The sequence below is a fragment of the Mytilus californianus genome, unplaced genomic scaffold (genome assembly GCF_021869535.1).
Source record: "Mytilus californianus isolate M0D057914Y unplaced genomic scaffold, xbMytCali1.0.p SCAF_4, whole genome shotgun sequence".
Taxonomy (NCBI): domain Eukaryota; kingdom Metazoa; phylum Mollusca; class Bivalvia; order Mytilida; family Mytilidae; genus Mytilus; species Mytilus californianus.
The window spans coordinates 102,600,577-102,628,422 of record NW_026262690.1 but is presented as its reverse complement, the minus strand read 5'-3'; the positions used below and the strand labels follow the sequence as shown (position 1 = coordinate 102,628,422).

Below are 27,846 nucleotides of genomic sequence, written 5' to 3'. Positions count from 1 at the left end.
GTGTTCTTTTCGGTCTTTAACATAATTTATGCAACTGATTCACACGTCATGTCAGATGGCACCTTATTCATTGCCTTTGTATCAATTTCCTCGGCAAAAATTGCTTTCTTATTTTATTGCAGACGTAAAAAACTCCAAAGGTTTGAAAAAATTGGGACAATTAAATCAATAAACCAGTTTCCTGTTAAATCTGGTGGTCCAATACACCTTGACTCGGCCAAATGTACAGTGACTGGATTACATTACAACAACATAACAGACCGGTAAGTGTTAGACATACTACTTATTGACACTGCTTAGTAATTAGTCATTCAAATGTGTTTTACGTTATCTTGCATACTTTTAAATTGCATTAATTGATGTGGATTTCGTAATGAAATTTATGATGTTATATATAGAAAGTTGTTAATATCTTTGAAAGGCACGGAGACAAGTGGCAAAGACAGTAAAAGTTTAACAAACCCGTGTTTGCTGAAGGATATATATATATATACACATAACAAGAAGTGGATTAAAAGGCATATACAATTTACTTTAAAATAACAACTGAAAATAAACAGATAGGCTGCCACTATGGAATACCTCTACTGTCATAATATATGATTTCCACATGCATTCAATTCGTATATATAAATTAAAAAAAAAAACAGTTTTCAATTCAATACCAAAAGTCTCTGTATTTGTAATAATGAAATAATGAAAAATATTTAAATAAAAAAAAAAAAACAGATCAAAATTTCTAAACAGTAGATCTTATCAGAGAATACAACTGTGAAAAATTCAATGATAGACCTTACCATAATGTATTTGAATAGATTAATGATTGTCAAACTTATGTATTATATTTTATTTTGTGTTATTATTTTTTATGATTTTTTGTCGAGCCTGCGACTTTTGTCGCAGAAAGCTCGACATAGGGATAGTGATCCGGCGGCGGTGGCGGCGGCGGCGGCTACGGCGGCGGCGGCGTTAGCTAACTTCTTAAAAGCTTTATATTTTAGAAGGTGGAAGGTCTGGATGCTTCATACTTTGTATATGGATGCCTCATGTTACGAAGTTTCCGTCAGTCACATGTCCAATGTCCTTGACCTCATTTTCATGGTTCAGTGACTACTTGAAAAAAAAGTTAAGATTTTTTGTAATGTTAGATTCTCTCTTATTATAAGTAATAGAATAACTATATTTGGTACGTGCGTACCTTGCAAGGCCCTCATGCCCGTCAGACAGTTTTCACTTGACCTCGACCTCATTTCATGGATCAGTGAACAAGGTTAAGTTTTGGTGGTCAAGTCCATATCTCAGATACTATAAGCAATAGGTCTAGTATATTCGGTGTATGGAAGGACTGTAAGGTGTACATGTCCAACTGGCAGGTGTCATCTGACCGTGACCTCATTTTCATGGTTCAGTGGTTATAGTTAAGTTTTTGTGTTTTGGTCTGTTTTTCTTATACTGTATGCCATAGGTCTACTATATTTGGTGTATGGAATGATTGTAAGGTGTACATGTCTAGCGGGCAGGTGTCATCTGACCTTGACCTCATTTTCATGGTTCAGTGGTCAAAGTTAAGTTTATGAGTTTTGGTCTTTTTTTCTAATACTATATGCAATAGTTCAACTATATTTGGTATGTGCGTACCTTGCAAGGTCCTCATGCCCGTCAGACAGTTTTCACTTGACCTCGACCTCATTTCATGCATCAATGAACAAGGTTAAGTTTTGGTGGTCAAGTCCATATCTCAGATACTATAAGCAATAGGTCTAGTATATTCGGTGTATGGAAGGACTGTAAGGTGTACATGTCCAACTGGCAGGTGTCATCTGACCTTGACCTCATTTTCATGGTTCAGTGGTTATAGTTAAGTTTTTGTGTTTTGGTCTGTTTTTCTTATACTGTATGCCATAGGTCTACTATATTTGGTGTATGGAATGATTGTAAGGTGTACATGTCTAGCGGGCAGATGTCATCTGACCTTGACCTCATTTTCATGGTTCAGTGGTCAAAGTTAAGTTTTTTGAGTTTTGGTCTTTTTTTCTAATACTATATGCAATAGTTCAACTATATTTGGTGTATGGAAATATTTTATGATCTATTTGGCAGTCACGCAGGTTTTATTTGACCTTGACCTCATTTTCAAGGTTCATTGCTCAGTGTTAAGTTTTTGTGTTTTGGTCTGTTTTTCTTTTAACTATAAGCAATAGGTCAACTATATTTGTTGTATTGAAGAATTGTTAGCTGTACATGCCTGCCTAGCATGGTTCATCTGACCTTGACCTCATTTTCATGGTTCATTGGTCAATGTTTAGTTTACTTGGTTAATGTTAAGTTTATGTGACAGTTGTAATAAAGCTTTATATTTAGGACTATCAACATAATATCAATGATTAGTAAAGAAGGCGAGACATTTCAGCGTGTGCACTCTTGTGTTTTAATGCCTCATTATGTGGTTATAAATATCAAGAGTTTGAAGTTGAAAGGATAATTGTTAATTTAGATTTTAAGAGTAATCTTTTTGCAAGTTTTCCACAACTATTCACGACGTAAATTGATAAATTACATGGCATAACAATTATTATATTTTTTTATTATTAGTTTAGATTTTTTAAAGTAGTTTTAGTAAAAGCAAAAGTTTATTTTTTTAATGTTCATATTGCCTCCCCTTATTATTTTACTTATGTAATAATTTTTTATCTGATTGTATAATCCGAGTGAAACGAATTTTGTTTAGCGGGGAGTGATGTGGCGTGGTCAATTACATCCAAGAATTGATGGTCAGTACTTAATCAGTTTAATGATCTTTCATCTTGATTAATGTGACAGTTTATACGGTACATGAGTTGCACAGTAGAGTTGCAATAACATTTATTGATCCCGGATACATAGATCCCGAAAAATAATGACTAGTTACAAAACACACAGCATAAAGCCCCGTTACACTATAGTAGTCCTTTGTTAATTTATGTTGATCGTTGTCATTTTGCTTAGTTTCTTCTGTTAACTAATATAACATCGGACTTGGACTTCTTTTAAACTGAGTTTTACTGTGCGTTTTGCTGTTTGTTGTTTATTCCACACTGGCTAGATGTATAAAAGGGGGAGGATTGAGATCTTACAAAACATGTTTAACTCCGCCGAATTATTGCACCTGTACAAGTCAGGAACCTCTAGCCTTTGTTAGTCTGCTGTTTTTATTTTTAAATTTTGGTTCATTTGTATGTTTCTGAGTTTAGTGTGGCGTCCATTTCGCTGAATTAGTATACATTATTGTTTAGGGTCCAGCTGAAGCCCGCCCTCCTCCGGGTGCGGGATTTTCTCGCTGCGTTGAAGACCCATTGGTGACCGTGGGCTGTTCTCTGCTCTTTGGTCGGGTTGTTGCCTCTTTGTACATTCCTCGTTTCCATCCTCTATTCTATTATACAATGCAAATCGAAATTCATACCTCTTTTATGTCTTCGGTCCCTGTACTACTTTACAATTCATATGCATTCTGTTAAAGGTCTCTAATCCGTAAGGCTAAAGCGAAGTGTTTGTTCCTTTCACCATTTTACGAGTCCATCCTCCGGTCTGTGAAAAGATTTGGATCTTTAGATAAGCCAAAATTGGTTCGATAGCTATCGCAGCAGTGAGCATAGTAGAAAGCTCATCCCGTTGTGTATAACTAATAATTCATTTCAGTCAAAAAATGAACCAACCCGTATTACAGATAATAGTTCAACTATATGTGAAATTATTATAAAATATTGCATCAAAGCTTATGCTAACTGCAGTATTAAGTGTTTTTGGATTGGTTATACAAGGGGACTTATTGTTCCCTTTTTACTCTATATGTATTCCATTATTGTTATAAATCACAGCTTATGGTTTAACTTCATGAACACAAAAAAAAAAAACTCAGTGATTGATATTAACAGCACCTGTATATATTTATACGATATATTCTCTGATTTTTCGAACAACGTATTCAAATAGCGTGATTGAGCTATCACAGACATGTTTAACCTGGCCCGCCAAATAATATATGTGATTGTCCCTTGTTCAGTAAGGAGCCTGTAAATCAGTCGTTGTTTGCTGTCTGTCATATTTATATTTCGTTTATTGTTTTTCATAAATCGGACCAAAGGTTTTTTCGTTTGAATTGTTTCACATTTTGTCATGTCGGGTTCTTTTATAGTTGACTATAAGGTATGGATTTTGCTCATTTTTAAAGGACATACGGTGATCTATAGTTGCTTAAATCCACTTTATTTGGACTCTGTTGGATATTTGTCTCATCAACAATCACAACATATCTTTGTGTCGTTGGTATCTTCTTATTGAGTTTACATTTCTCACTTAGTTCGATATACAGTTTGTTCTTATGAGGGGGAGGGTCGAGCGCTCACTAACATGTTTAACCCCGCCACATTCTTTATGTGCCTGTACCAAGTCAGGAGCCTGTAGTTCAGTGGTTGTTGTTGGTTCATGTCTGTCATATTTGTTTTTCGCAAATTGTTTTGTTATAAATTAGGCCGTTAGTTTTCTCAACTGAATTATTTCATATTTTTCATGTCGGGGCCTTTTATAGCCGACTATACGGTATGGGTTTTCTCATTGTTGAAGGCCGTACGGTTGCCTATAATTGCTTACATCCACTTCATTTGAACTTTGGTGGATATCTGTCTCATTGGCAATCATACCACATCTCCTTATTTTTATATTTCACTTTTAAAAAAGTTGAACATCAGAAATATCATGAGAAATCATATACTGTTTTAAACTCAACATAGAAAAAGAGATTCGTTCTGGAAGTGTGATTCCACCAGCAAGAGTTTCATAAAGTTGCATTTTACACAAAGACTTTTACGGCAATTGTGATGAACATCGGTTGTTAATTTATAGTTTGAAGCAAGGATTTGTATAGTGAGACAATGCAAATCCTTGTTTGAAGCAACTGAAAAATTGCGGGAAAAAAATAAGAAAAATGTAAGTTCTAATTACTTTAAACAAAACTGTTTGCGAAGTAGTTCTGACGGCTGCGCAATAATATAGAAAACAAGACGGGGAAAACATTGAAAATGAATAATATGTATTTCTTTTCAGACACTGGATGGTAATACGACGGGATGGAGCTTTTTTGGATGCCCGAAAGGAACCAAAATTAGTTTTGATCAAACCATCATTAGATGGTAACAATCTGCTTCTCGATGCACCAGGGATGCGAACTTTAGTCTTGCCAAAATGTCCACCCATCGACAAAAGTTCAAAGTTGATAAAATGCAGGTTTGTTTACAATGATTTTTTAGTTTAAATGACCAAAAAATAAAAGACCAGGTTCCTGTTTGTTGAAATCGCGATGCAGGGTTTTTATTTGACGAGTCAGACACAAAAGATAAAAGCAATGTCCCCTGTATAAACCATAAAAGTAGTAGCTTCCTTAGTTTTTTGTTGTCATGACTGCAATTCTTGTCTAACAATGTGTTGAATATCGAGTATGTCATACATTTAATAAGTACAAATACGTTTTAGAGTTTGGGACGAATATATAACTGGTTTATTTTGTGGAGAGGATGCGAAAAGTTGGATAGCTAAATATCTTGGTTATGACGGACCTTCGATAGTTGTTTCTACACCATCCATGGAAAAAAGGGATAGCTCTTTAGTAGTGAAAGAGTTCGGCAATCCCGCTGTTGAAGGAGATCTGGTATATATATATATATTTTATGTTGTTTGTGCTGTATTTAGACCCCTCTACAAAGAAATTTGTTTTGCATGCACACGTATAAAAATTGCGGTTTTTATCCAACGCAATCATAGGTTTGAACGTTGTTTTCAATTTAAACTTGTTTATCTTTTATAGCATATATGTGTGACATGCGTATACTCACATAGACATATAATATTGTATTATATGCCTCTGGTACTCATTTATGTACTTTAGACATGAAATAATAAGGTTATATATAAAAAAGAATAACATGAATCAACAAGAAAACTGGACAGTACAACATACAACATCAACCACCAACACCCGATTTTAATATTACTTGTTACACTTACCTGATATCCTTACATTATGGATTATCTTTCCGGTATTTGGTCACATCTCGCTCAAAACGCTTGACTGATCAAGAATTCAAACCTCTCGGTGAATCAGTCCAAGCGTGAGAACCCCTTCAGTATTCTTTCCGGCGAAATCCAAAGCGGTCACGTTTCTTTATTCGTCAGAATTAACGTGTCTAAGACACAAGTTTTTGCAAATTAAGTTTTCGTATGCGTGCAAGGATGACGGAAGCTACCGTTCATCACACGCTCAGTGAAGACGAGGTATTTTCTACTGCCAGCAGTCCAAAATCATCAGTGGCAGGGGATGCTCGGGATAAAATGGCGGAGCCAAAAGCCTCGAGAAAGACCAGTTCCCGTAGGTCCAAGAAAAAGGACGAGGTCGAGGAACTGAATAAGAAATGGGAAAGCCGTTTCTCACAGATAGAAACCAGGTTTGATAAATTTTTTGATTTATTTAGTTCAAACGATGGTATAAATATAAACAAGGATACTGTCACGTCAGGTGAGCAGAGACCTTGTCAGAATCAATCTGAACAAGATAGTGGCTCTTCAGGAGCGCACAGACTTGTTCAGGATTCTAACCATGAACATTTTCCAACAGATTCAGTTCGTGAAAGGGAAAATGAAGATGTCGTATCTTTGGCATCAGGCCTTAGAGAAAGACATGACATAGGTTTACTATCAGAAGATGAGTCTTCTTTAAAAAGTGAAACTGAAAATCCTCAAAAATCTTCATCAAGATTCAGTAAATATGTGAATGGTAATGAAAGTGACTCAGATGAGAACAATAATGATCACTTAAAATCTTTATTTGGGGATGATGTTAAGACTAAAAAAGAGACAAGCTCTGGAGGTCTTATTCTTGACAAAAGTCAAATTGATATTTTATCTGGTTCTTGGAGGTGTAAAAATCCAGAAAGGTTGACAGCCTATAATGATGAATATAGACACAGTTTTCCTGTTCACGAGAAAACTAGTGATATTTTAGAAGTACCTAGTCTAGATAATATGGTACCTGATTTATTAGTGAAAAAACATGGTGCTAAAGCTTATTCAGTAAGCCAGAAAAGCAATTTATACAATCCTTGTTTAAAATCCCTTGAAAAGTTGGCATATCAAGGCCAGGTAGCTGCACGCACGGGGATAATTACTACAGCATACACCCAACAAGCTTTGGGCAATTTGTTAAATACTTTGTCAGAAAATGAAGTTAATCTAGACAAATCTATCCAACTTGTAAGAGACATATTTGCAATGTCTACAAAATCTTTGGACCAAGTGGCACGGGCTGGTGCATTTCACCACTTAATTCGTAGAAAAGCTACTTTAGAGGACACAGGTCTTAATGATATTAAAGAGCTTAAGCATCCACTTGTATCATTACCTTTGACAAAGTCAGGTGTCATTGGTGACAATATGGAACAAACTCTTAAAGACAGGGTTGACAAAAATAAACAATTAAAAGAGTTACTGCCTGAATTACATGTAAATAAAACTTTTTCAGTGAAAAGGAAAGCTACAGGCAATCAATTTTCCAATGATTGGTCTAAGAAACCAAAATTTGACAATGCACAAGGTTCTACTTTCACAGGTGCTAAGTCTAATACACAGCGTACAGTACAAAGAACTAGTACAGTAACAAGACCAGATAAAGACGACAAGAGTTCTGGTACAACGAACAATTTTCGTCGCTTTAACAACCCATTTCATGCCAAGGGGCAACAAAAGAAATGACTATCAGATCAAGGTAAGCAACTTTCATGTGCAAATGTTGCTTCCAGAGATACCTGTAGGGGGTCGTTTAAGCTTATTTCTAAAGGAATGGACAAAAATAACAAACGATCAGTGGGTTTTATCAATTATAAAAGAGGGCTACAAACTGGAATTTCAACAGTTTCCTCCAAAAACAGGAGTAAAAATAACTTCTGTTCCTGCAAAAGATTTAGAAATTTTACATTTAGAAGTAAAAGAACTTATGGAAAAAAGCGCTGTAGAATATGTTCCGCAAGCGGACATTTTAAACGGTTTCTACAGCACATTTTTCCTAGTTCCGAAAAAAACAGGGGACATGAGACCCGTAATAAATTTAAAACCCCTCAACAGGTATCTCCGAAAACAACACTTCAAAATGGACTCTCTGTCAACAGTTTTGAATGTAGTAAAACAAGGGGATTGGGCAATATCTCTCGATCTAAAGGACGCATATATGCATATCCCTGTATTTCAAAAACACAGACAGTATCTGAGGTTTTGTGTAAAAAACAGCCCTTGCTTACAATTTTCAGCTCTACCGTTTGGTCCAACATCAGCTCCTCGAGTTTTTACCAAAGTAGTATCGGTAGTAGCTGCACATTTACGAGCACAAGGCATCAGACTAGTAGTATACCTGGACGACTGGTTTCTAGTAAATCAATCATCTCTCATGTTAGTCCAGGATCGAGAGATAGTGTTGAATCTTCTGGTAAAGTTGGGTTTCATAATCAATCTAAAAAAAATCCTCTTTAACTCCAACACAGAAAATAACATATATAGGTGCATTATTCCATCTGGATTTAGGAATAGTAATGCCAACACAAGAAAGAGTGTTGAAATTACAAAAAACAGTCAAAGTAATGAACTTGAAAAAACATGCAACAGCCAGAGATTTTTTACATCTACTTGGAATTATGGCTTCTTGCATAGAGATGATTCCCTATGCAAGACTTCATATGAGACCAATTCAAATTTATTTGCTGAGTCATTGGCGCCCCACTTCTCAAAATCTGGAACTGAATGTTCCAATTACACAATATCTAAAATCTCATCTGATTTGGTGGTCAGATACAGCCAACATTACAAAGGGCAGATCTTTACAACACTGGGAAACTCATGTGACCATAACGACAGATGCTTCTACATCGAACGGTTGGGGTGGTCACATGGATTCCCAGATAGTCCAAGGGACCTGGTCAGATATACAGAAAACTCAACATATCAATTGTCTAGAGTTGGAAGCTGTACTGAAAACAATACAACATTTTCTCCCTCAGTTGAAAAGGAAAAATGTACTTCTGCGATGCGACAACTCGACTGTTGTACAATACATAAACAAACAGGGGGGCACCAAATCAATTCAGCTTTGTCAAAAAACTTGGGATTTGTTGAAACTCCTAATAGAACACAAAATTCAGATAAAAGCAGCACATATAGCAGGCAAAGCGAATGTGTTAGCAGATCTTCTATCACGGACAAAAATAAGACACACAGAGTGGTCTCTTCAGGAGACTGTAGCTCAACAAATTTTTGTCAGGTTAGGCAGACCGATGATAGATTTGTTTGCATCAGCGGAAAATCGCAAAGTGAAAATATTTTGTTCATGGTTTCCTCACCCGGAAGCATATGCAATAGATGCTCTGTCCATACCGTGGGACAATGTAATCGGGTATGCTTTTCCTCCGATCTGTCTAGTACCGAAAGTGCTCCAACACATGAATCGGTACAATTGCCAGCTAATTCTTGTAGCTCCTCATTGGCCAAGGAGACACTGGTACCCAGAACTGCTAAAAATGATATCAGATTATCCCATAAAAATACCAGTTCAAAAAAATCTACTACATCAGCCAAGAACAAAAATATACCATCCAAGCCCAGAAATATTCAGTCTGGTTGCATGGCCTCTATCAACAGAATTTTCAAAAAGAGAGGTTTTTCTAAAGAAACTAGACAACTCATGTCAGCTTCTTGGAGAACAGGAACTCAAAAGGACTATTCTAGTAAGTTCAAAAAATTCTGTGGCTGGTGTAGTGAAAGGGAAATTGATCCCTATTCTGCCTCTTTAACAGAAACTGCAGATTTTCTTACAAGTCTGTATACCAGTGGTCTCCAGTATAGTACGATTGGGGGCTACAGATCTATGTTATCAAGTGTTTTACCCCCAGTTGAAAAAATACCAGTAGGTCAACACCCATACATTATTCGTTTATTGAAGGGTGTTTTCAATTCAAGGCCTCCCAGGGTCAAACTACTTCCTGAATGGAATTTAGATAAAATACTTGAAATGTTAAAGAAAAAGCCTTTTGAGCCAATGAAAAAGGCTGAACTCAAGTTTATCACATGGAAAACTGTATTTTTAATTGCTATCACTACTTTCAGGCGTTGCAGTGATATACAGGCCTTACGTTTGGGAGATGGAAATATATCTGTACATAGCAGAGGAGTTTATTTTATTAGAGAAGGATTGTCAAAACAAGACCGTCCTGGACATTTTGGTGCTAAGATTTTTGTACCTGCCTTTGATGCAGAAAAGCTTCTTGACCCTAAAAGGGCATTAACGTACTATTTAAAGAGCACTGACAATTTTCGTGGTGAAAACAGACAAGATAGTAAATTGTTCTTAGCAATCAGTAATCCACATAAGCCAATTTCAAGTCAAACAATTTCATCATGGATTGTGAGTACCATTCAGATGGCATATAACGACAAAAAGAAATCTGTTAAGGCTCATTCGACAAGAGCTATTGGTCCTTCTTGGGCTCTTTATAAAGGTGCATCAATGAAGAACATCATGGAAGCTGCTGATTGGAGCAGGGAATCCACATTCACCAAATTTTACTTACGTCACATAGACCCTCATGTTTTATCGAAGTAAAAAAAAAAAAAAAAAAAAAAAAAAAAGAAGAAAAATACATAAAATTCGAAAAAAAAGAAGAAAAATGTGTACAGTTTTTTAACTTGTAATATAGTTTGTATAGTGTTGGAACTATTCATATCCGACGAGATGCGATGCAAGTTTTTAAACCTTTGTGTGTGAGATGAAAAAGACATCTATTTAATGTGTTTAAAGTCAAACATTTAGACTTTGTATATAGTGTAATATAGTGTACATTATTTGAACAAAAGAATTACAGTCCACCGCTTGAGTTGGGACTGCTTTAGAATCTATGGATATCCATAATGTAAGGATATCAGGTAAGTGTAACAAGTAATATTAAAATTGTACAATTTTGTTCACAAATTGGAATTTTGTGAACGTAGTTACACTTACCTGATATACTACCCACCTCCTCCCCATTAGTAATTCTTTTGGCAATCTGTTTGGATTTCGCCGGAGAATACTGAAGGGGTTCTCACGCTTGGACTGATTCACCGAGAGGTTTGAATTCTTGATCAGTCAAGCGTTTTGAGCGAGATGTGACCAAATACCGGAAAGATAATCCATAATGTAAGGATATCAGGTAAGTGTAACTACGTTCACAAAATTCCAATTTGTGAACAAAATTGTACAATTTCTTCTGATTTGGTTGAGGCACAAAATTAAATGTGGTAGGGTTAAACCAGTTTTACGTGCGCAAACTCCCACCCTTTATCTCCATTTTAAAACTGAAACAAACAATTATAAAATAAAATGCTCCGCTGGGCGCAGCTTGATACGACCGCAGAGGTTGAACCCTGAATAGTTGGGGCAAGTATGGACACAACATTCAAGCTTGATACAGCACTGAATTTGGATTGTGATTAAATATTTGACACAGCAAAGGTTTCTGACACAGAATGAATGTGGTCTAAAGGAGAATTTATCGCCCTTTAACTACGGTCTAGTGGTGAATAGCTCTGACGAAAAAATCATAAAAAGTATCTAGTTATAGAAGAGTAAGTTATCAGAACAATGTCTAACAACCAAAACATGATACCAGAACAGCAAAATGAAAACAACAAGCAAGATTCAGATGGTAAACAATCAGAAATTGACAAGTCTCAGTCCGTTGGTAGTGACAATACTTCGGCGCCATCTTTTTCCAATGTTGTCAAACATCATAGTGTAAATTATCAGGCCTACAGCGATCCTGAACCAAAGCTAAAAGGAGTAAAACCTATCTTTATAAAAGAATCAGACTTCTTTGGCAACAAAACTCCGCCTAAAGAACTTTGGATAACACACGTAGAAATATACAAAGCACTTGAACATAAGATAAAACCACAGTTTGTAAGAGGCATTCAAAGAATAAAACAAATGTGGAGAATCTACCTAGACAGTGAGGTAGACAGAATGCTGTTGCTTACAGAAGGCATCACATTAAGAAACAAGTCGGTACCTCTGCATTCCCAGAACCCATATTACCAAAAAGATGATTACATAACAACAACAGTACGGGTAAAAAACATCCCACTATCAGCAGATGATGGTCAAATTGACAGAGAATTAAGACAAAGAAACATAGAGGTTTTCACTATAAACAGAGAAAGACTAAGGGTTGATAACTTGGTAACCAACTGCTGGACAGGAGACAGAATAGTCATATGCAAAAAATTTGACAAACCACTCCCAAGGTTTCTTACAATAGGTCAATACACAGCAAGAATATATCACTTTGGTCAAATGAAAGATACAGACATGTTCTTGTGCAACAAATGTCAAATGAAAGGTCATAATATAAAAAACTGTCCAAATGAATGGAAATGCAGACTATGCAATGAATATGGTCATAAGATGTTTGACTGCCCAACCTTTTTGGCAAAGAAGATGGGAAAAAATTCTGAAACAGAAAGAGATGAGCAACAAGAAACAACAACAGCTAATGCTGATGAAAATACAAATACCGAAGAAAGCCAACAAATTCAAGCTCTTACAGAAAATAAAAAAAGAGATGATACTGATGAACAACCTGAACTAACAGATGGAGATGACGAAGACAATCTGACACATTCAATGTCATTGAACAAAGAAATAACAGCAGCAGATGCAAAAAAAGAAAAAAAGAAGGCAAAAAAGTCTGCAAAAAAAGAAGGAAACAAAACTTCAAGTGATTCTTCTAAACAACAGACATCAAAACAGACAGAAACAAAAAGAGATTCTTCATCTGCACAATCTGACATTTCAAAATTTTTAACCCCAAACAGTAAAACGAATGCTGCCAAGGAAAGAACCCCACCTACTCCCAATCAACCAGATGGGAAAAGACAATCAGTCCATCTATAAATTATAGAAACATTTTATGTATAACAAAAAAAAAAAAAAAAAAAAAAAAAAAAAATATGTATGTTTATATGTCTTGTCTCTCTTTGTATTTATGTTTGTGTGTATTTAGTATTTATAGAAAGATAATTGAATGGAATAAAGATTCCAAAACAAATGTAACAAGAGTAAATATAAAAAAAAAAAAGAAACGTGAAATTTTGCACATATTGCATTATACCATATATTTTCATGTATATGATACTATTAACAGAAGTATATTTGATAATACCAAAAACAAAAATTGTCAGAGATAAAAACACTTATATTAGAAAATTTAACCAGTCTTTTTTCTATTTAAAACCCTTTAGGTTTACAACTTTAATCTATAGTAGATGTACTCAACAAGATCAAAACAAAAGTAAAGATTTACTCACCTTAATAACTATTCTTAGTACATCTTCACAGCATAAATCCGATAAAGTAACTGAAAATAGAGAAAAGGAAAATATTATGCAAAAAGCAAATAAACAATGTAAAAATGTTATGAAAAACAAAATATCAAAAACAAACAGATCCGTTTCATCAGATTTCGAAATATTTGAAAATATAACCACATTACTTGCTGAGAAAATTAGAGACAGTATATTAGTTTTCCTCAGTCAAAACCATACATTTGTTTTAATTTGCACAAAGCAAAGAAATGTGTCAATTTGTAATTTTATTAATAGTTCTATGTATATGTTGTGTGATTTGTATTTCAGGTATGCAGTAATTGCTATGAACATATATTATATGTTTCAAAATTATCATCTCAATATTGGACAAATTCATTCGTGAAACAGACTATAACAATATTGTTGCAATCCAATTACACAAAAGAAAATTGATAAATGTAATCATTTTCACAGGTAACTCCCACCCTATAAAACGACGATTAAATGTGGGTGAAATAAAATGTACTTTAAAAACGCGACCCAACATAAAGTACACTTACTAATTAAAATAAACATAAAAATCAATTTTAAGTTACTTATTTTTTTTAATTGAAACATGTTAAATAACCTGCACATTTGTACAGCTAATGTTAAAGGACTTCGAGATAAACAAAAGAGATCGAGATTTTACCAATGGATAAAAAATCAGAAATGTAAAATATCTTTTATTCAAGAAACTCACTTCAATACATCTCTAGAAAACGTTCTAACTATCGAATCAGATCATTCTCTTTATTATAGCCATGGGACGACATCAAGCAAAGGGGTAGCTATATTGATTAATAAAAAAGTAGACTATAAATTAATAGATGAGCATAAAGATTTAGAAGGTCGAATAATCATGATAAATATCGAATTTGAAAATATAATTTATTCTCTTATAAACATATATGCCCCAAATATAGAATCTGAACGAAATAGCTTTTACAAAAAATTAAATGACTTTATAAACAAAAACGCAATAGGTACAATAATTTTAGGAGGAGACATGAATGATGCCCTTAAAAATGTAGATAGGAAAAGTTCAAATACTCGTAAAAAAGTTAGTAAACCAGTCAATAGCCTAAAAAATTTAATAAAATCAAATGACTTAATAGATATATGGAGACACGTTAACCCCCAAAAGATCCAATATACATGGAGACGTAAAAATCCAGTCCAGTCTAGTCGAATTGACATGTTCCTAGTCAAAAAAGATTTCATGTTAAACGTCAAGTCGTGTGATATTAGGCCTATTCTTATTAAAAGCACTGACCACCAAGCAGTTTCCATACAATTACAATCTGTCTCAACTGAAACTAGAGGCCCGGGTTACTGGAAAATTAATAACGGTATCCTCGACGAGCAAGATTATGAATGCAATATAAGTAAAATAATACAAAAACATAGTAATAAGATAGAAAAAAATGAAATAGATCCAAGACTTCTGTGGGACTCCTTCAAATTGGAAATAAAGGAATATAGTATTAAGTATAGTAAAATTAAAGCAAAAAATAGGAAAAATGTAACACGTAATTTAGAATCACAACTAAAAATATTATATGAGAAATCAAATAATGAGGAAAATGATTTTATAAAAGAAAAAATATCCACATTAGAAAAAGAGCTAGAAAACCAATATGAATACAAAGCTAAAGGAGCTCAAATAAGATCAAAACAAGAGTGGGTAGAAAAAGGAGAAAAAAATAACGCGTATTTCCTAGGTCTTGAAAAATCTAAACAAACGAAAAAGACAATACTTAAACTGAGAAACAAAAATGGGGAAATAGTAACAGATCAAGATAAAATATTAAAGCTTGAAAGGGATTTTTATGCTAATTTATACGACACTAAACAAAAACCGGATATAGATGTTCAAAAATACATTACTGAAACAAAACGCAATTATAAATTATCAGAAGAAGAAAGTAAATCTTGTGACGGATACGTAACGCTAGAAGAATTAACTATTGCAGTCAATAATCTAAAATTAAATAAAAGTCCAGGAATGGACGGGATAAGCATTAACTTTTATAAAAAATTTTGGGGACTTCTTGGACCTATACTTGTAAAAATTTTTAACTTTAGCTTTGAAAATATACAACTGCCATTTACGCAAAGACAAAGTTTACTGAATCTAATTTATAAAAAAAATGATCCGTTGGAACTCACAAACTACAGACCAATATCATTATTAAATAGTGATTATAAAATACTCTCCTACACTTTAGCTTTAAGAATAAAAAAAATCCTAAATCTAATCATTAATGCTGATCAAACAGGATACATCAAGAACAGATTCATAGGTTTTAATCTACGCCAAATACAAGATGTAATAGATTACGCAGATAAGTTCAATATATAAGGTGCTATTTTATTCATAGATTTTTCAAAAGCTTTCGACACATTAGAATGGAATTTTATGTATCATACTTTAGAATATTTTGGTTTTAATAAACTCTTCATAAATTGGATAATCCGGCAGGGATGCCCGTGCTCTTCTCTACTTTTTGTAATGTCAGTAGAAATAATGGCCAACCAACTAAGGCAAAACAAAAATATAAGAGGCATAGAATTAAAAATTGATAGTAAAACACATAGCTTGAAAATCACGCAAGTTGCTGATGATACAACTCTATTCCTCAAATCGAAAGAAGAAATCCGAACAGCATTAAATGTAATCGAAATTTTTGGAACTTTTTCCGGACTACAACTAAATAAAAATAAAACAGAAGGAATCTGGATTGGTAAACTCAAACATTGTAGGGATAAAGTAGATGAAATTAATTTCACGGATAAACCCGTAAAAGTGTTAGGAATATATTTCGGCATTAATAAAAAAGATTGTGAAAAATTGAATTGGGATACTAGATATGAAAAGAGTCGAAATCTAATTACATCGTGGAAAAAAAGAAACTTAACAATTTTAGGTAAAATTCTAATAGTTAAAACCCTCATTATACCACAATTTACTTTTTTAGCGAACGTTACAGTTTTAAGTAACTCAAATATACTTGAACTAGAAAGAGAAATCTTTAGTTTTATATGGGATGGTAAAAAAGATAAAATCAAAAGATATACATTGGTAGCAGATTACAACCAGGGAGGGCTAAATATGATCGACATAAAAAGCTACTTCTCCTCTCTTAAGATAAGATGGGTCTCTAGGTTGCTACAGGCAAAACAAGAAAATTGGACATTGATCCTAACTCGAATAATTCAAGCCCTTTCCGTGTCCGATTTTCTCCCACACAATGTAGCCTTCGTAGATCAGCGGAATATAACGACTGAATTATTCGGGTTGAATAAAAAGTTGGATTTTAATTCATGAAACGAAAAACACAGAACTGAAAAACTTTGTCGAGATAAGAAAGCAAGTTATCTGGGGTAATAAATTTATCAAATTTCAAAACAAGCCGCTTATTATGCATAATTGGATACACAGTGATTTCATTTATCTTAATGATATTATTGACGACAATGGAAAAATTGCCCACGAAAAAATATTTAAAAAACTGCAAGACACTAAAAATTGGATTTCAGAAATTTCGATAGTCAAAAAAGCAATACCAACCTCATGGCTAAAAGTTTTAGCCAAGAAAGAATCCATCAAATCAAATGTAAATTTTAACAGATTATTTATCAATATAAACAAAGAAAACATTGAATTTGAAAATTTAAGCAACAAAAAGGTATATCAATACCTCGTTCGACAAAAAATTTCTCCAAACATCGGCATAAATAAATGGAAAAAAGAACTAGAAATCAATTACAATTTTACCAAATATACGTTTAAATTTATACACCAAAATTTAAAACTGAATAAACTAAAAATGTTTAGATGGAAATTGATAAGCTGCATTCTCCCAAATGGAGAAAATCTCTACAAATGGAAAATCGAATCTAGCCCCTATTGTCAACTTTGTCAACTTAAAGACACGTATCATCACTTTTTTATTGAATGTAAATTTCTAAAAGAATTTTGGGAAATTATAAATAAAATTTTATCTCAAATGAACTTTAATAAAAAAATCAACTTAAAAGATATAGTAATAGGCTACAAAATAACAGATAGCGAGTATATCGGATTCAATATAATTCTGACAATTATAGGATTTGCAATCTACAAATCGTACTATGTATCAAACCAAAGAAATAAATCTACTAATGTATTCATTCTCTTTAAATCTGAATTTGACGAATACTTTAGATCATACAATCTAGACAAAGAATACAATGCAGTCCGGGTGTTTCAAAATTTAATCTAAAGAACAGAAATTTGTTTTCTTCAAAAAAAAAAACAAAACATTTTTATGATATTCTTAAGCAGACAGATATCTTAACTATATAAATAAATAAATTACTCACCTAATAAGTTTGAAATCCAAGGATAAAGATATAAAATCGGCAAATTCCACAATAAACATCCATTAAAAAGCATGCTCCCACCTTTAAACAAGGTAAAACATCCGATCAAGAAAATCGATATTCCACACATTTAAACCATGCAATTGATAAACGAGATGACAGTAGATAATTTATTTCGGATTAGTGTATCATATTATTATTGAACATTGTATTTAATTGTAAAAAAACAGTAGATAATTAATTTCGGATTAGTATGTCATATTATTATTGAACATTGTATTTAATTGTACTATTACTAATATAAAATATAAGAAAATACTACTTATCTATATGAAACCCTGTTCTTATAGATATTAACAATATCGGGGTACCTTACTGTTAAAGCTGTAGCGGTAAGGTCATTGTTAACAGCTTAAGTGCAATAAAACTTTATTCAAGTGTTAAAAAAAAAAAAAAAAAAATGAATGTGGTCTAAGAACTTAAAATTTTTTAATTTACCTATTCAAACCATATCATTTTTATTTGCTTTTAATATATAAATCAGAAATAACCACTTTAAAATGGAAAATTAAAAAAAAAAAAAAAAAAAAAATCCTCCCCCCCCCCCCGATTTTTTGAACCCCCTTATGATTCATCATCCCCAAACTCAATCCCAGCCTTCCCTTTGTGGTATGGTACCTTGCAATACAATTTCAGAGAGATCCATACACTTGAACACAAGTTATTGTCTGGAAACTAGAAAAATGCTTGTTTTTTGGCCCCTTTTTGGCCCCATATTCCTAAGCATTTAGGGCAATTACCCCCAAACTCATGATCAAACCCAGCTTTCCCTTTGTGATATGGAACCTTGTAGTACAATTTCATAAAGATCTATTAACTTACACACAAGTTATTGTCCTGAAACTAGAAAAATGCTTGTTTTTTGCCCCTAATTCCAAAAATTTTGAGGCAATTACCCCCAAAATCAATCCCAGTCTTCCCTTTGTGGTATGGTACCTTGCAGTACAATTTTAGAGAGATCCATACACTTGAACACAAGTTATATCTGGAAACTAGAAAAATGCTTATTTTTGGCCCCTTATTCCTAAACGTTTTGGGCAATTACCCCAAAACTCGATTCCAGCTTTCCCTTTGTGATATGGAACCTTGTAGTACAATTTCAGAAAGATCCATAAACTTACACACAAGTTATTGTATTGAAACTAGAAAAATGCTTATTTTTTGCCCCTTTTTTGGCCCCTAATTCCAAAAATTTGGAAACAATTACCCCCAAAATCAATCCAAACATTCCCTTTGTGATATGGAACCTTGCAGTACAATTTCAGAGAGATCCATACACTTGAACACAAGTTATTGTCTGGAAACTAGAAAAATGCTTATTTTTGGCCCCTTATTTCTAAACGTTTTGTGGCAATTACCCCCAAACTCAATTCCAGCTTTCCCTTTGTGATATGGAACCTTGTAGTACAATTTCATAAAGATCCATAGACTTACACACAAGTTATTGTCATGAAACTAGAAAAATGCTTGTTTTTTGCCCCTTTTTTTGCCCCTAATTCCTAAGATTTTGAGGCAATTACCCCCAAAATCAATCCAAGCATTCCCTTTGTGATATGGAATCTTGTGGTACAATGTCAGAGAGATCCATACACTTACACACAAGTTATGTCTGGAAGTTACAAAAATGCTTATTTTTGGCCCCTTTTTGGCCCCTAATTCCTTAACTGTTAGTATCATAACCCCAAAATCAACCCCAACCTTCCTTTTGTGGTATTGAACCTTATGGTAAAATTTCATAGAGATCCATTCACTTAAACTAAAGTTAGAGTGCGAAAACCAATGTGTCTTCGGACGACGACAACGACGACGCCGGACGACGACGATGACGACGACGACGCCAACGTCATACCAATATACGACCACAAAATTTTTTTGCGGTCGTATAAAAACCTGCAGAGTGCAGCTACTAACAAAATGACATTTAATTGGAACAAGGAAATAAACAATGGCACATAATTTGTAAATCAAGTTCAAGATGCTTGGTATTTAGGAAGCTGCAATATTGCATTTTATGACACCGTAAGCCTAGTCAATCATTCATTCGGTTCACAGTTAATAGACGTGTTCGTGATTTGAAACGAACGCGAATGTATGTTGGTTAAAATGTGTCTACATTATAAATATATTTTTTTCTTTCAAATCTGTATGTTACAGTACACTACAGTCAATAATTTCTAATGTAATTCTGATATAGCTAAACATGCTATGCTTACAACAAACCTACTCGTTGCAAGTTCTTCTAAAACATATAAAAAATATCTGTACGATATCTGTGGAGCTATTTCACTATGTTGCATAATATGATACATAAGGTCTTTCGTAATGGTATTGTTAAAGGTATACAACTATTACACTTTATAACTAAATCAGCTTAAGGAATGCATATGCGTATTTCTGCTCACTCATACAATGACAACTGTACATCTTAATAATAGATATGAACTATATTATTGAACACAGTTTGATTATACAATTTTCAGAGTGCCTTTTCCAACTTCGGTGCTTATATGATACTATCGCAATCGTCTTTAGACGATCTCAATACAAGACTAGAGAAGAAAGTAACAATGACAAGATTTAGACCAAATATTACTATCGACGGTTGTGGTCCATACGACGAGGTAAATAGTTTCTTCATCATGCAATACATGAAGTTTCAAAATAATATTCATTATCACTCTTAACTTTTATCAGAAGTATAACATATATATATATAGTATTATTCTTTTAAGAGCCGTAGTTGTAGATAGATTTTAGTGGATGTGGAAAGATTAGTAACAAATCATTGTTGTAATTTGTGTATTGTTTGTTGATCTCAGAAAGAAATCACCAGTTGCAGGTTTGTATTTTTTTTAAATAACTTTTTTTAGTTAAAACTATTAAATACACATTATGTATGTAAGCAGTTATTTTTTTGTTACAGGACAACTGGGCAGAAATGAGAATAGGCAATTCAGTGTACATGAGGTTGTTGGATTTATGTGGTAGGTAGGTAATACGATTCCTATCATAATTTTGGTAACTATCAAAAGGTCATGTGAGGGTTTCTCGTCACTTTGTGCCTGTCGTGTTTTTAGAAAGTAAGCTTTGAAAGATAATAGTAAATTTGTAAGTCATCACCTGAAACGTTGTCAGAGGGTGTACTGTACAGTTTTCGATTAATTTCGCTGTTGATCACCCAAAAATGTTCATCGTTACTATACATAGAACATAGTGGATATCCCTGTATACAATATTATATAATCTTTATTGCAAAATTACACCCATAAGGGTCAAGCAATACAAACAATTACACATTTTAAATACAATGCAATACAATGTAATACAATACAATATAATAGAACATATTTTAAGAGTTCAATTTTAAATTTATGTAAAAAACACAATCATAAGCTTGTCTGACATGGGTCTGACCCCCTCAGTTCTAAAGACTGCTTAATAAAGACTCCAATATGACAAACAAGTTCAGGGATGGGGTTTAGAATGTGTTTTAGTTTATTAAATGGATCAAGATGTTGAAATAATGGTACATAGTCTTTTAGATAAGCAAAAAAATTGGAACGCAATGATATGTTAATGTCCTAATACAAAAAGAAATGAAATTCGTCATCTAGGACTCCACATTTTTTACATAATCTTTGTGCTCTTGGAATGTTTCTGTACCTTCCCAATTCAATGCCTAGGGAATGATCACTGAGTCTAAATTTTGAGAGAAACTGCCTATGTATAAAATTATTGCAATTTAAATATTCCTCAGACTGACAATTAGTTTTATACAATAAGTAGGTACAAACAAGCAACATGCGAGTTTTTGTTGCCCGGATGACTAAGCTGGACTTTGTATAGAAATAGCTGCATACTCCACCGTTAGGGATTGACTTTGCACATTTTGAGGGGGAATTTGTTATATAATGATACATTAGATCAAATTTGAGCTATCTGTCTGTCTTTTTCGAATCTATCATAGCAGAGACATTTAATACTAATGTCTCAATGTTACACATAGTAGTTTCAGAATTAATAAATTATAACATGTAAATTAATATACATCATTTTAGGTGTATCTTAACAGCAGTTGATCCTGCAACGGGAGAAAAAGACGCTAAAAGACAACCCCTAGAGACTTTAAAGTCGTAAGTAAACTGGAATGTATAACAGTCTGAATTAGCGTTTAATTTAACCCTTTTATGTCCAGTTGTATTTTAATGTGATATCACTGACTAAGAGAACGGATGTCGACATTGATAGCTGTTGCAATATTAAGAGACTTTTTATAGGGACGGACATATCACGAAAATATGACAATGCCGATGTATCTTTATACATTCTGCTGTACATATTGTAATATTCTTAACATGTGCTTTTCGGCTAACTTGGCCCACATGCCCAATAGAAATAGAAGAATAGATAATTTTATTATTTTTTTTAAATTTGAAGTCGGGTTTACATGAAACATTACAAACATAAGCTCTGTAGAGCTTTTTGCCGACATTAATAACAATAACAACACATACAATATTAAGACATATAAAACATACACATTAGGCCATGGGCCAGGTGAGCTATTGCCATCACTCCTCTGAAAGTACTGTACCATTTCCATCCAAACTTTGGTTGAATGATCCTTAGGGTATCTAGTAAGAACTTTTTGTTTTTCCCCCAGTCAGTCAACAAACATAGCCACCAGGGTAGAACACATGGGTAAAATGCATTAATTGTCATATATCCTGAAAACTATAATAGCAAGAGAAAATCTGGCAGGGCCATAAATGCTCAGAATGTCAAGATCTACCTACTTCCTGTTAATTGCCCTAAAATGACGATTTTTGTCTGATTTTCATGTTTTGCCTATTAACTCAAATCTATATACGATAAGTAGAAATTGCTAAAGGCAATAATAATCAGTAATACAAGATCTACAAAAATGCCTATGTAACCGAAACCATAGGATGATGTAATTACCGCCTGTAAAAGAGAGGCGAAAGATACCAAAGGGACATTCAATCTCATAAGTCGACAATAAACTGACAACGCCATGGGAAAAAAGAAAAGGACCGAAAGACAAACAACAGTTTACAAAACTCAGCTTAGAAGAGCTGAGCAACACGAACCCCACCAAAACCGGGGGTGATTCGGAAGGGTAAGCAGATCATCCTACTCCACATTTGGCACTCGTCGTGTTATTCATGTAAGTATAAATCCAGTGATAAGTCACATTCGGGGAAAAGAAGAGTGTGGTTACGACAATAAGAACATATCCGTCGTCATCTGTGAAAGATATTCCATAACGGTACCGGTCAACCAATTAGTGATGGCGTTCGTTAAATTTTCAAAGGGATGATTTCAACTTCACCACTTGGATCTCTTGGTTTAATAGCTTTCTTGTGAGGAGCTACCTTCTATCAAGGAAATCATGATAGGAAATGCAAGCCCTGGAATATCGTATCAACTGGAAGATATATCATATATACTCCATATGCAGGCGCTGCTGGAATGTTGCTACTGTAAATGACGATATTTGACTAATTTACGATTTTTTGCCTATTATCTCAACGACAATTTGAACATATCCGTCGTCATCTGTGAAAGATATTCCATAACGGTCAACCAACTCGTTATGGCGTCCTTTTAATTTTCGAAGGGATGATTTCAACTTCACCACTTGAATCTCTTGGTTTAATAGCTTTCTTGTGAGGAGCAACCCTCTATCAAGGAAATCATGATAGGAAATGCAAGCCCTGGAATATCGTATCAACTGAAAGATATATCATATATACTCCATATGCAGGCGCTGCTGGAATGTTGCTACTGTAAATGACGATTTTTGACTAATTCACGATTTTTTGCCTAATATCTCAAAAACTATAATAGATAGGAAGAAAGTGTAAACATAAAACAATTATCAGATATACAAGATCTACAAAAATGCGAATTGGCCAAAACTATCAGATATTTCCTTTAAGGATGTAGTCATTTCGGGGTTTGGGATTTTTCAAAGTTGTCAGATGTTCGGACTCCTTGGGTTTTTCCTACGATACAGGGTTAAATATTTTGCCCCATATCACACAGAAGACTTCAATAGCTCATAAAAGGTCATTACCAAAATTTAAGTGATTGTAGATTTCTTTTCTTACGATTTGAGACCCAAATAATGGCAATGCTAAATATAAAGTAAAAGTCCAAATCAGCTTTTTATTGCCGTTTTTTAAAAATCAAATATCTCGAAAAAGAGTTCAATAAACAATCAATATTTTTAGCTTATTTTGTTCCTTAACTAATGCTCTTCTGATTTAAAGTATCAATTTTAAATTCCAGATTTTTTTAATTTCACCTAACTACATCCTTGAGGAGTTATTGCCTTTAAAAGACGACTTTTCACTAATTTTTCGAGGATTGGACTATCTTGAAAAAATATAATAGATAGGTAGAAACTGTTAACAGCACATTTCGCTTCCATTTGAGGGGAAAACGAGCCTGGTGACCCCCTTTTTTCTTTGCATTTTTGGATTTAGCATAAAAAGATCTACAAAATATATATGTGAAAATAAAAAAATTCTACCGGGGGTCCTTATTGGGGTGAGCCACCTTAAAATTTTGTGATTCGAGCGTCACTGATGAGACTTTTATAGACAAAACGCACATCTGGTAACTAGTATTTATGGTGAGTTTATTTCTTGTAGTTAAGTTATTGTACTTGAAAAATATAATGGTATTTTTTTCGTCCAGTTACAGGTGCGTAACGGAAGATGTTTCTCCATGTTTTGGAGTGAATGCAGCTATTGACATAGAAGGTGAAATTCAAGTTGGTGACCCAGTGTATGTGATTAGGAAGTAGGAATGTTACTGTTAAAAAATCACCATAGAATACTCGAGGTCACTTGCTCAAGACTACAAGTATGCACTCAGGACAAAAACTTTGTAACATCTTAGAATAACAACAATAATGTTCTGTTTACGACACAAGTGAATAAACATTTACAGTCTTCCATTTTGTATGTTTTGTCAAATAATGAATAAATAATGGAAAAAGCTTTATGTACAGTCGTCATGGTTTACAAAATACGGACATAACATAAGCTCTTTTGATCTTTTAACCGAGACAGTTTGATTAATAATAGTATTTTATGTTTAATAACGGGGAATTGTGGTTTCTGTGCATAGAAATATAGAAATTAAAACATAAAATATCATACATAAAACATTTTTTTTTAATAGACATGTTATATATTTAATTTTTTTCTGCCTTCGAAGCAAGATACTAGTATATGAGTAGGTGTTTTAAACAATTGTGGTAAGATTCCTGAATTTATTGTGGGAATGTTGTCTTTTACAAGAACAGCAGACTAGTCAAAAAGGTTGATTACTAATCAACGATAAATTATACCAAATGTAAATGCTTTGTACAAGACCGACGATTATCACATTATAGTTCATAGTTTTTCTCTTGGATTGACCGAACTTGCAACCTTGTAATCACTTAAGATCACCCCCTGTATTTTGGTGGTTTTTTTTTATTCTGTAGTTTTCTATGTAGTGTTCTGTTGAATTGTTTGTCTTTTCGTCTTTCGTCTTGTTTTGCCATGTCGTTGTTAATTCCTTTTCGACATATGGGTTTTGAATGTCCCATTAGTACACAGTGCCTTATTTTTGTATCATACATTTTAAATTATATATAAAATATACAAATAAAAACTCAAATCTGAGGAGTTGTTTGCTGTACATGGCTTGGTGCATTTTGCAAAACTAGAACGCGTTTAAAAACAATACTTGTAATGATCTGCAGTGCCTGTTTTACTGTTAGAAGTGAGTTCTATTATCTGGTTTACTAGAAATGATCATGAAATTATATCCTACTTAAACGTTTCAGACTAGATAAGTTGCTTCCCTATTCTTTGTGTTCCACTGGAAACTTACAGTAAATACATGGCGTGTGAATTGCCACAAAATAATATTATGATCGACAGTACTATACCACAACACAATTATTCTAGCTTTATAAATAAAGTAAGAATGGCTCTTTCAAGTCAAGCAAAACATATTGCATTTCGAATTTTAAGTAATTTATACTCAAAATGCAAAATCTGATGTTCAGCTCACGCGAATTTCCGATATTTATAATAAATAAACCGTCCACACAAGATGTATTTTTTTGATTAATTTTGTGTCCTACAACAAATGTTTGAAGAACGGTAAAACCAACAGAGAACACTGTGACATAAAGAAAAGTAAACAATTTTATGGTCTATAACACATAACACAGAACATTAAAGATTGAGCAACACATACACCACGTGAAGCTTGGTCCACTAAAAGGTAAGTAGTTTTTGTCCCATAGAAGTTGGACCCGTCTTCGGATGTATCCTGAATGTCAAGTTCATGGGGATATATGAGATGCAAACACAAATTTGGGTTATCAAAATATATGGACGTGAAACTTTTCCTTTGTGTGCTTGATACCGTTTTTTTTACTGAATTCGGAAATACTCGAATACAGTTTCAAATCGACCAGTGGTGGTGCACAATCAATATCCATTGGAATACCAACTGTATTTGAAAGATTTATCCACCAAAATCAATAAATATTTGGCGACCAAAAATTCGAGAATTCTGATGACATCATCTTCGGCGTATTTGGTGTTGGAATCATTATGACTTCACAAAGTAAGATGCTTTCGTTACATAAAACAAAGAAACTGTCTACGATTACCAGATGAAGACGGTTCATAATGGTTTGCTTTAAAAGTTACAAAATACCCACAGCAGAGTGGTAGTAACATTTGAAACGACTTCTGACAAACCGTGGAAGAATTATGGAGACTATATAACAAGCAAAGGAAGTGGACAGATGAAAAACAGTATTGGACAAGTGGTAAAAATGGAACACGGAATAGGACATATGACAACAATGAGAGAATAGTAGAGAATGACGGCATAAGATGACCATATAATGAATACATCAGAGAGGTCAGATAACAAACGGGGAATAAGCGAAGTGGCAGATACTAACAAGGAATGCGTGGATTCATCGGATTGGACAGATGACAATGGACACATCAAATAGAATATATTATACTAAACAGTAAAACTTAAGAGTTGAATATATTGAGATAACGGATAAATAAGAATTAGGCCCATCGGAAAGGATAGATGAGAATGAAACATATCATCGTGGACAGATGACACGGTATGTCAGCATTAAGGAGGGCAGATGACAAGCACTTGAAGCTTTTAAGGTGACAGATGACAAAACGTTGATCCTGTGGTTTGGATACAAAAGAAAAAAAACAATGGAAGCATATCATAAAAATAGAAATTTAATAGCAGTGAAGCATTAAAGAAAACTGATGACAAAGAATGTAAGGTATTGATTAAACAGATGATAAAAAATTTTAAAAATTCCGGTAATGACGGATGACGAACATTGGAAAGTTTCAAACATACCAGAAAGGACGGATGACAAACAATGAAAAATTACAAGAAAGATGGATGCATCATAGAGGACAAATGACAAAAGATGATTCCGTTAAAAAAAAAATATGACAAACGATAAATGAAAAATTGAAGCACGAGATAAAATGGAAGCATACAGGTGGACAGATGAGACCGAATAGATACATCGGAAAGTATTGATGTCAAACAATAGAAGCATATAATAAGAATGAAAGCAACAGGGACAGAAGACAAGTGAAAAGGGTGAATCAAAAATAGATATATGATACCATGGAGGCAATCAAAAATCATAAGTCTAATGAAAACAGACAACACCATGGTCAAAATGCAAGTAAAATCCGGTGATAAGTCTCATTCGGTAATGTTACAATCGAGGAAAAGAGTACGGGATTGTAGTTACCTGTCATCTGTGACAACTGTGAAAATTTTTGCTACATAAAATGGAAAGGTTAATATGGTAAATTGAAGTCATCTTCTAAACCACCCTGACTTTCAATTAAGAATAAGTCTAGACTTATG

At 33.6% G+C, this 27,846-nt stretch overlaps 1 protein-coding gene and 1 long non-coding RNA gene across 4 annotated transcripts; both read left to right on the top strand.

Moving 5' to 3' along the window:
- Window positions 1–25,089, top strand: LOC127698981 (mitochondrial amidoxime-reducing component 1-like). 3 transcript variants are annotated; one of them, XM_052202770.1, is made up of 7 exons: window positions 1–263; window positions 5,080–5,259; window positions 5,506–5,680; window positions 20,358–20,498; window positions 20,801–20,865; window positions 21,936–22,010; window positions 24,610–25,089. In XM_052202770.1, the coding sequence occupies exons 1-7, from the start codon at window positions 49–51 to the stop codon at window positions 24,710–24,712; spliced, it is 954 nt and encodes a 317-aa protein (XP_052058730.1). In that variant the 5' UTR covers window positions 1–48; the 3' UTR covers window positions 24,713–25,089. The 3 variants fall into 3 exon arrangements, with proteins under 3 accessions (XP_052058730.1, XP_052058728.1, XP_052058731.1); XM_052202768.1 differs by having other exon boundaries at window positions 24,604–25,089; XM_052202771.1 differs by having other exon boundaries at window positions 20,801–20,861; window positions 24,604–24,677.
- Window positions 7,185–10,989, top strand: LOC127699023 (uncharacterized). The gene is made up of 2 exons (XR_007981013.1): window positions 7,185–7,789; window positions 10,174–10,989. It is a non-coding gene; the product is annotated as an uncharacterized LOC127699023 (long non-coding RNA).
- Window positions 25,090–27,846: the final 2,757 nt, after the last annotated feature.

Bases quoted from the DNA above. Each gene is read 5' to 3' on its own strand.
- LOC127698981 (XM_052202768.1), top strand. From the start codon at position 49: ATGTCAGATGGCACCTTATTCATTGCCTTTGTATCAATTTCCTCGGCA. The intron at 20,499-20,800 runs GTAAATAGTTTC...TTTTTGTTACAG, and splicing joins GTTGTGGTCCATACGACGAG to GACAACTGGGCAGAAATGAG. The intron at 22,011-24,603 runs GTAAGTAAACTG...TTTTTCGTCCAG, and splicing joins CCCCTAGAGACTTTAAAGTC to TTACAGGTGCGTAACGGAAG.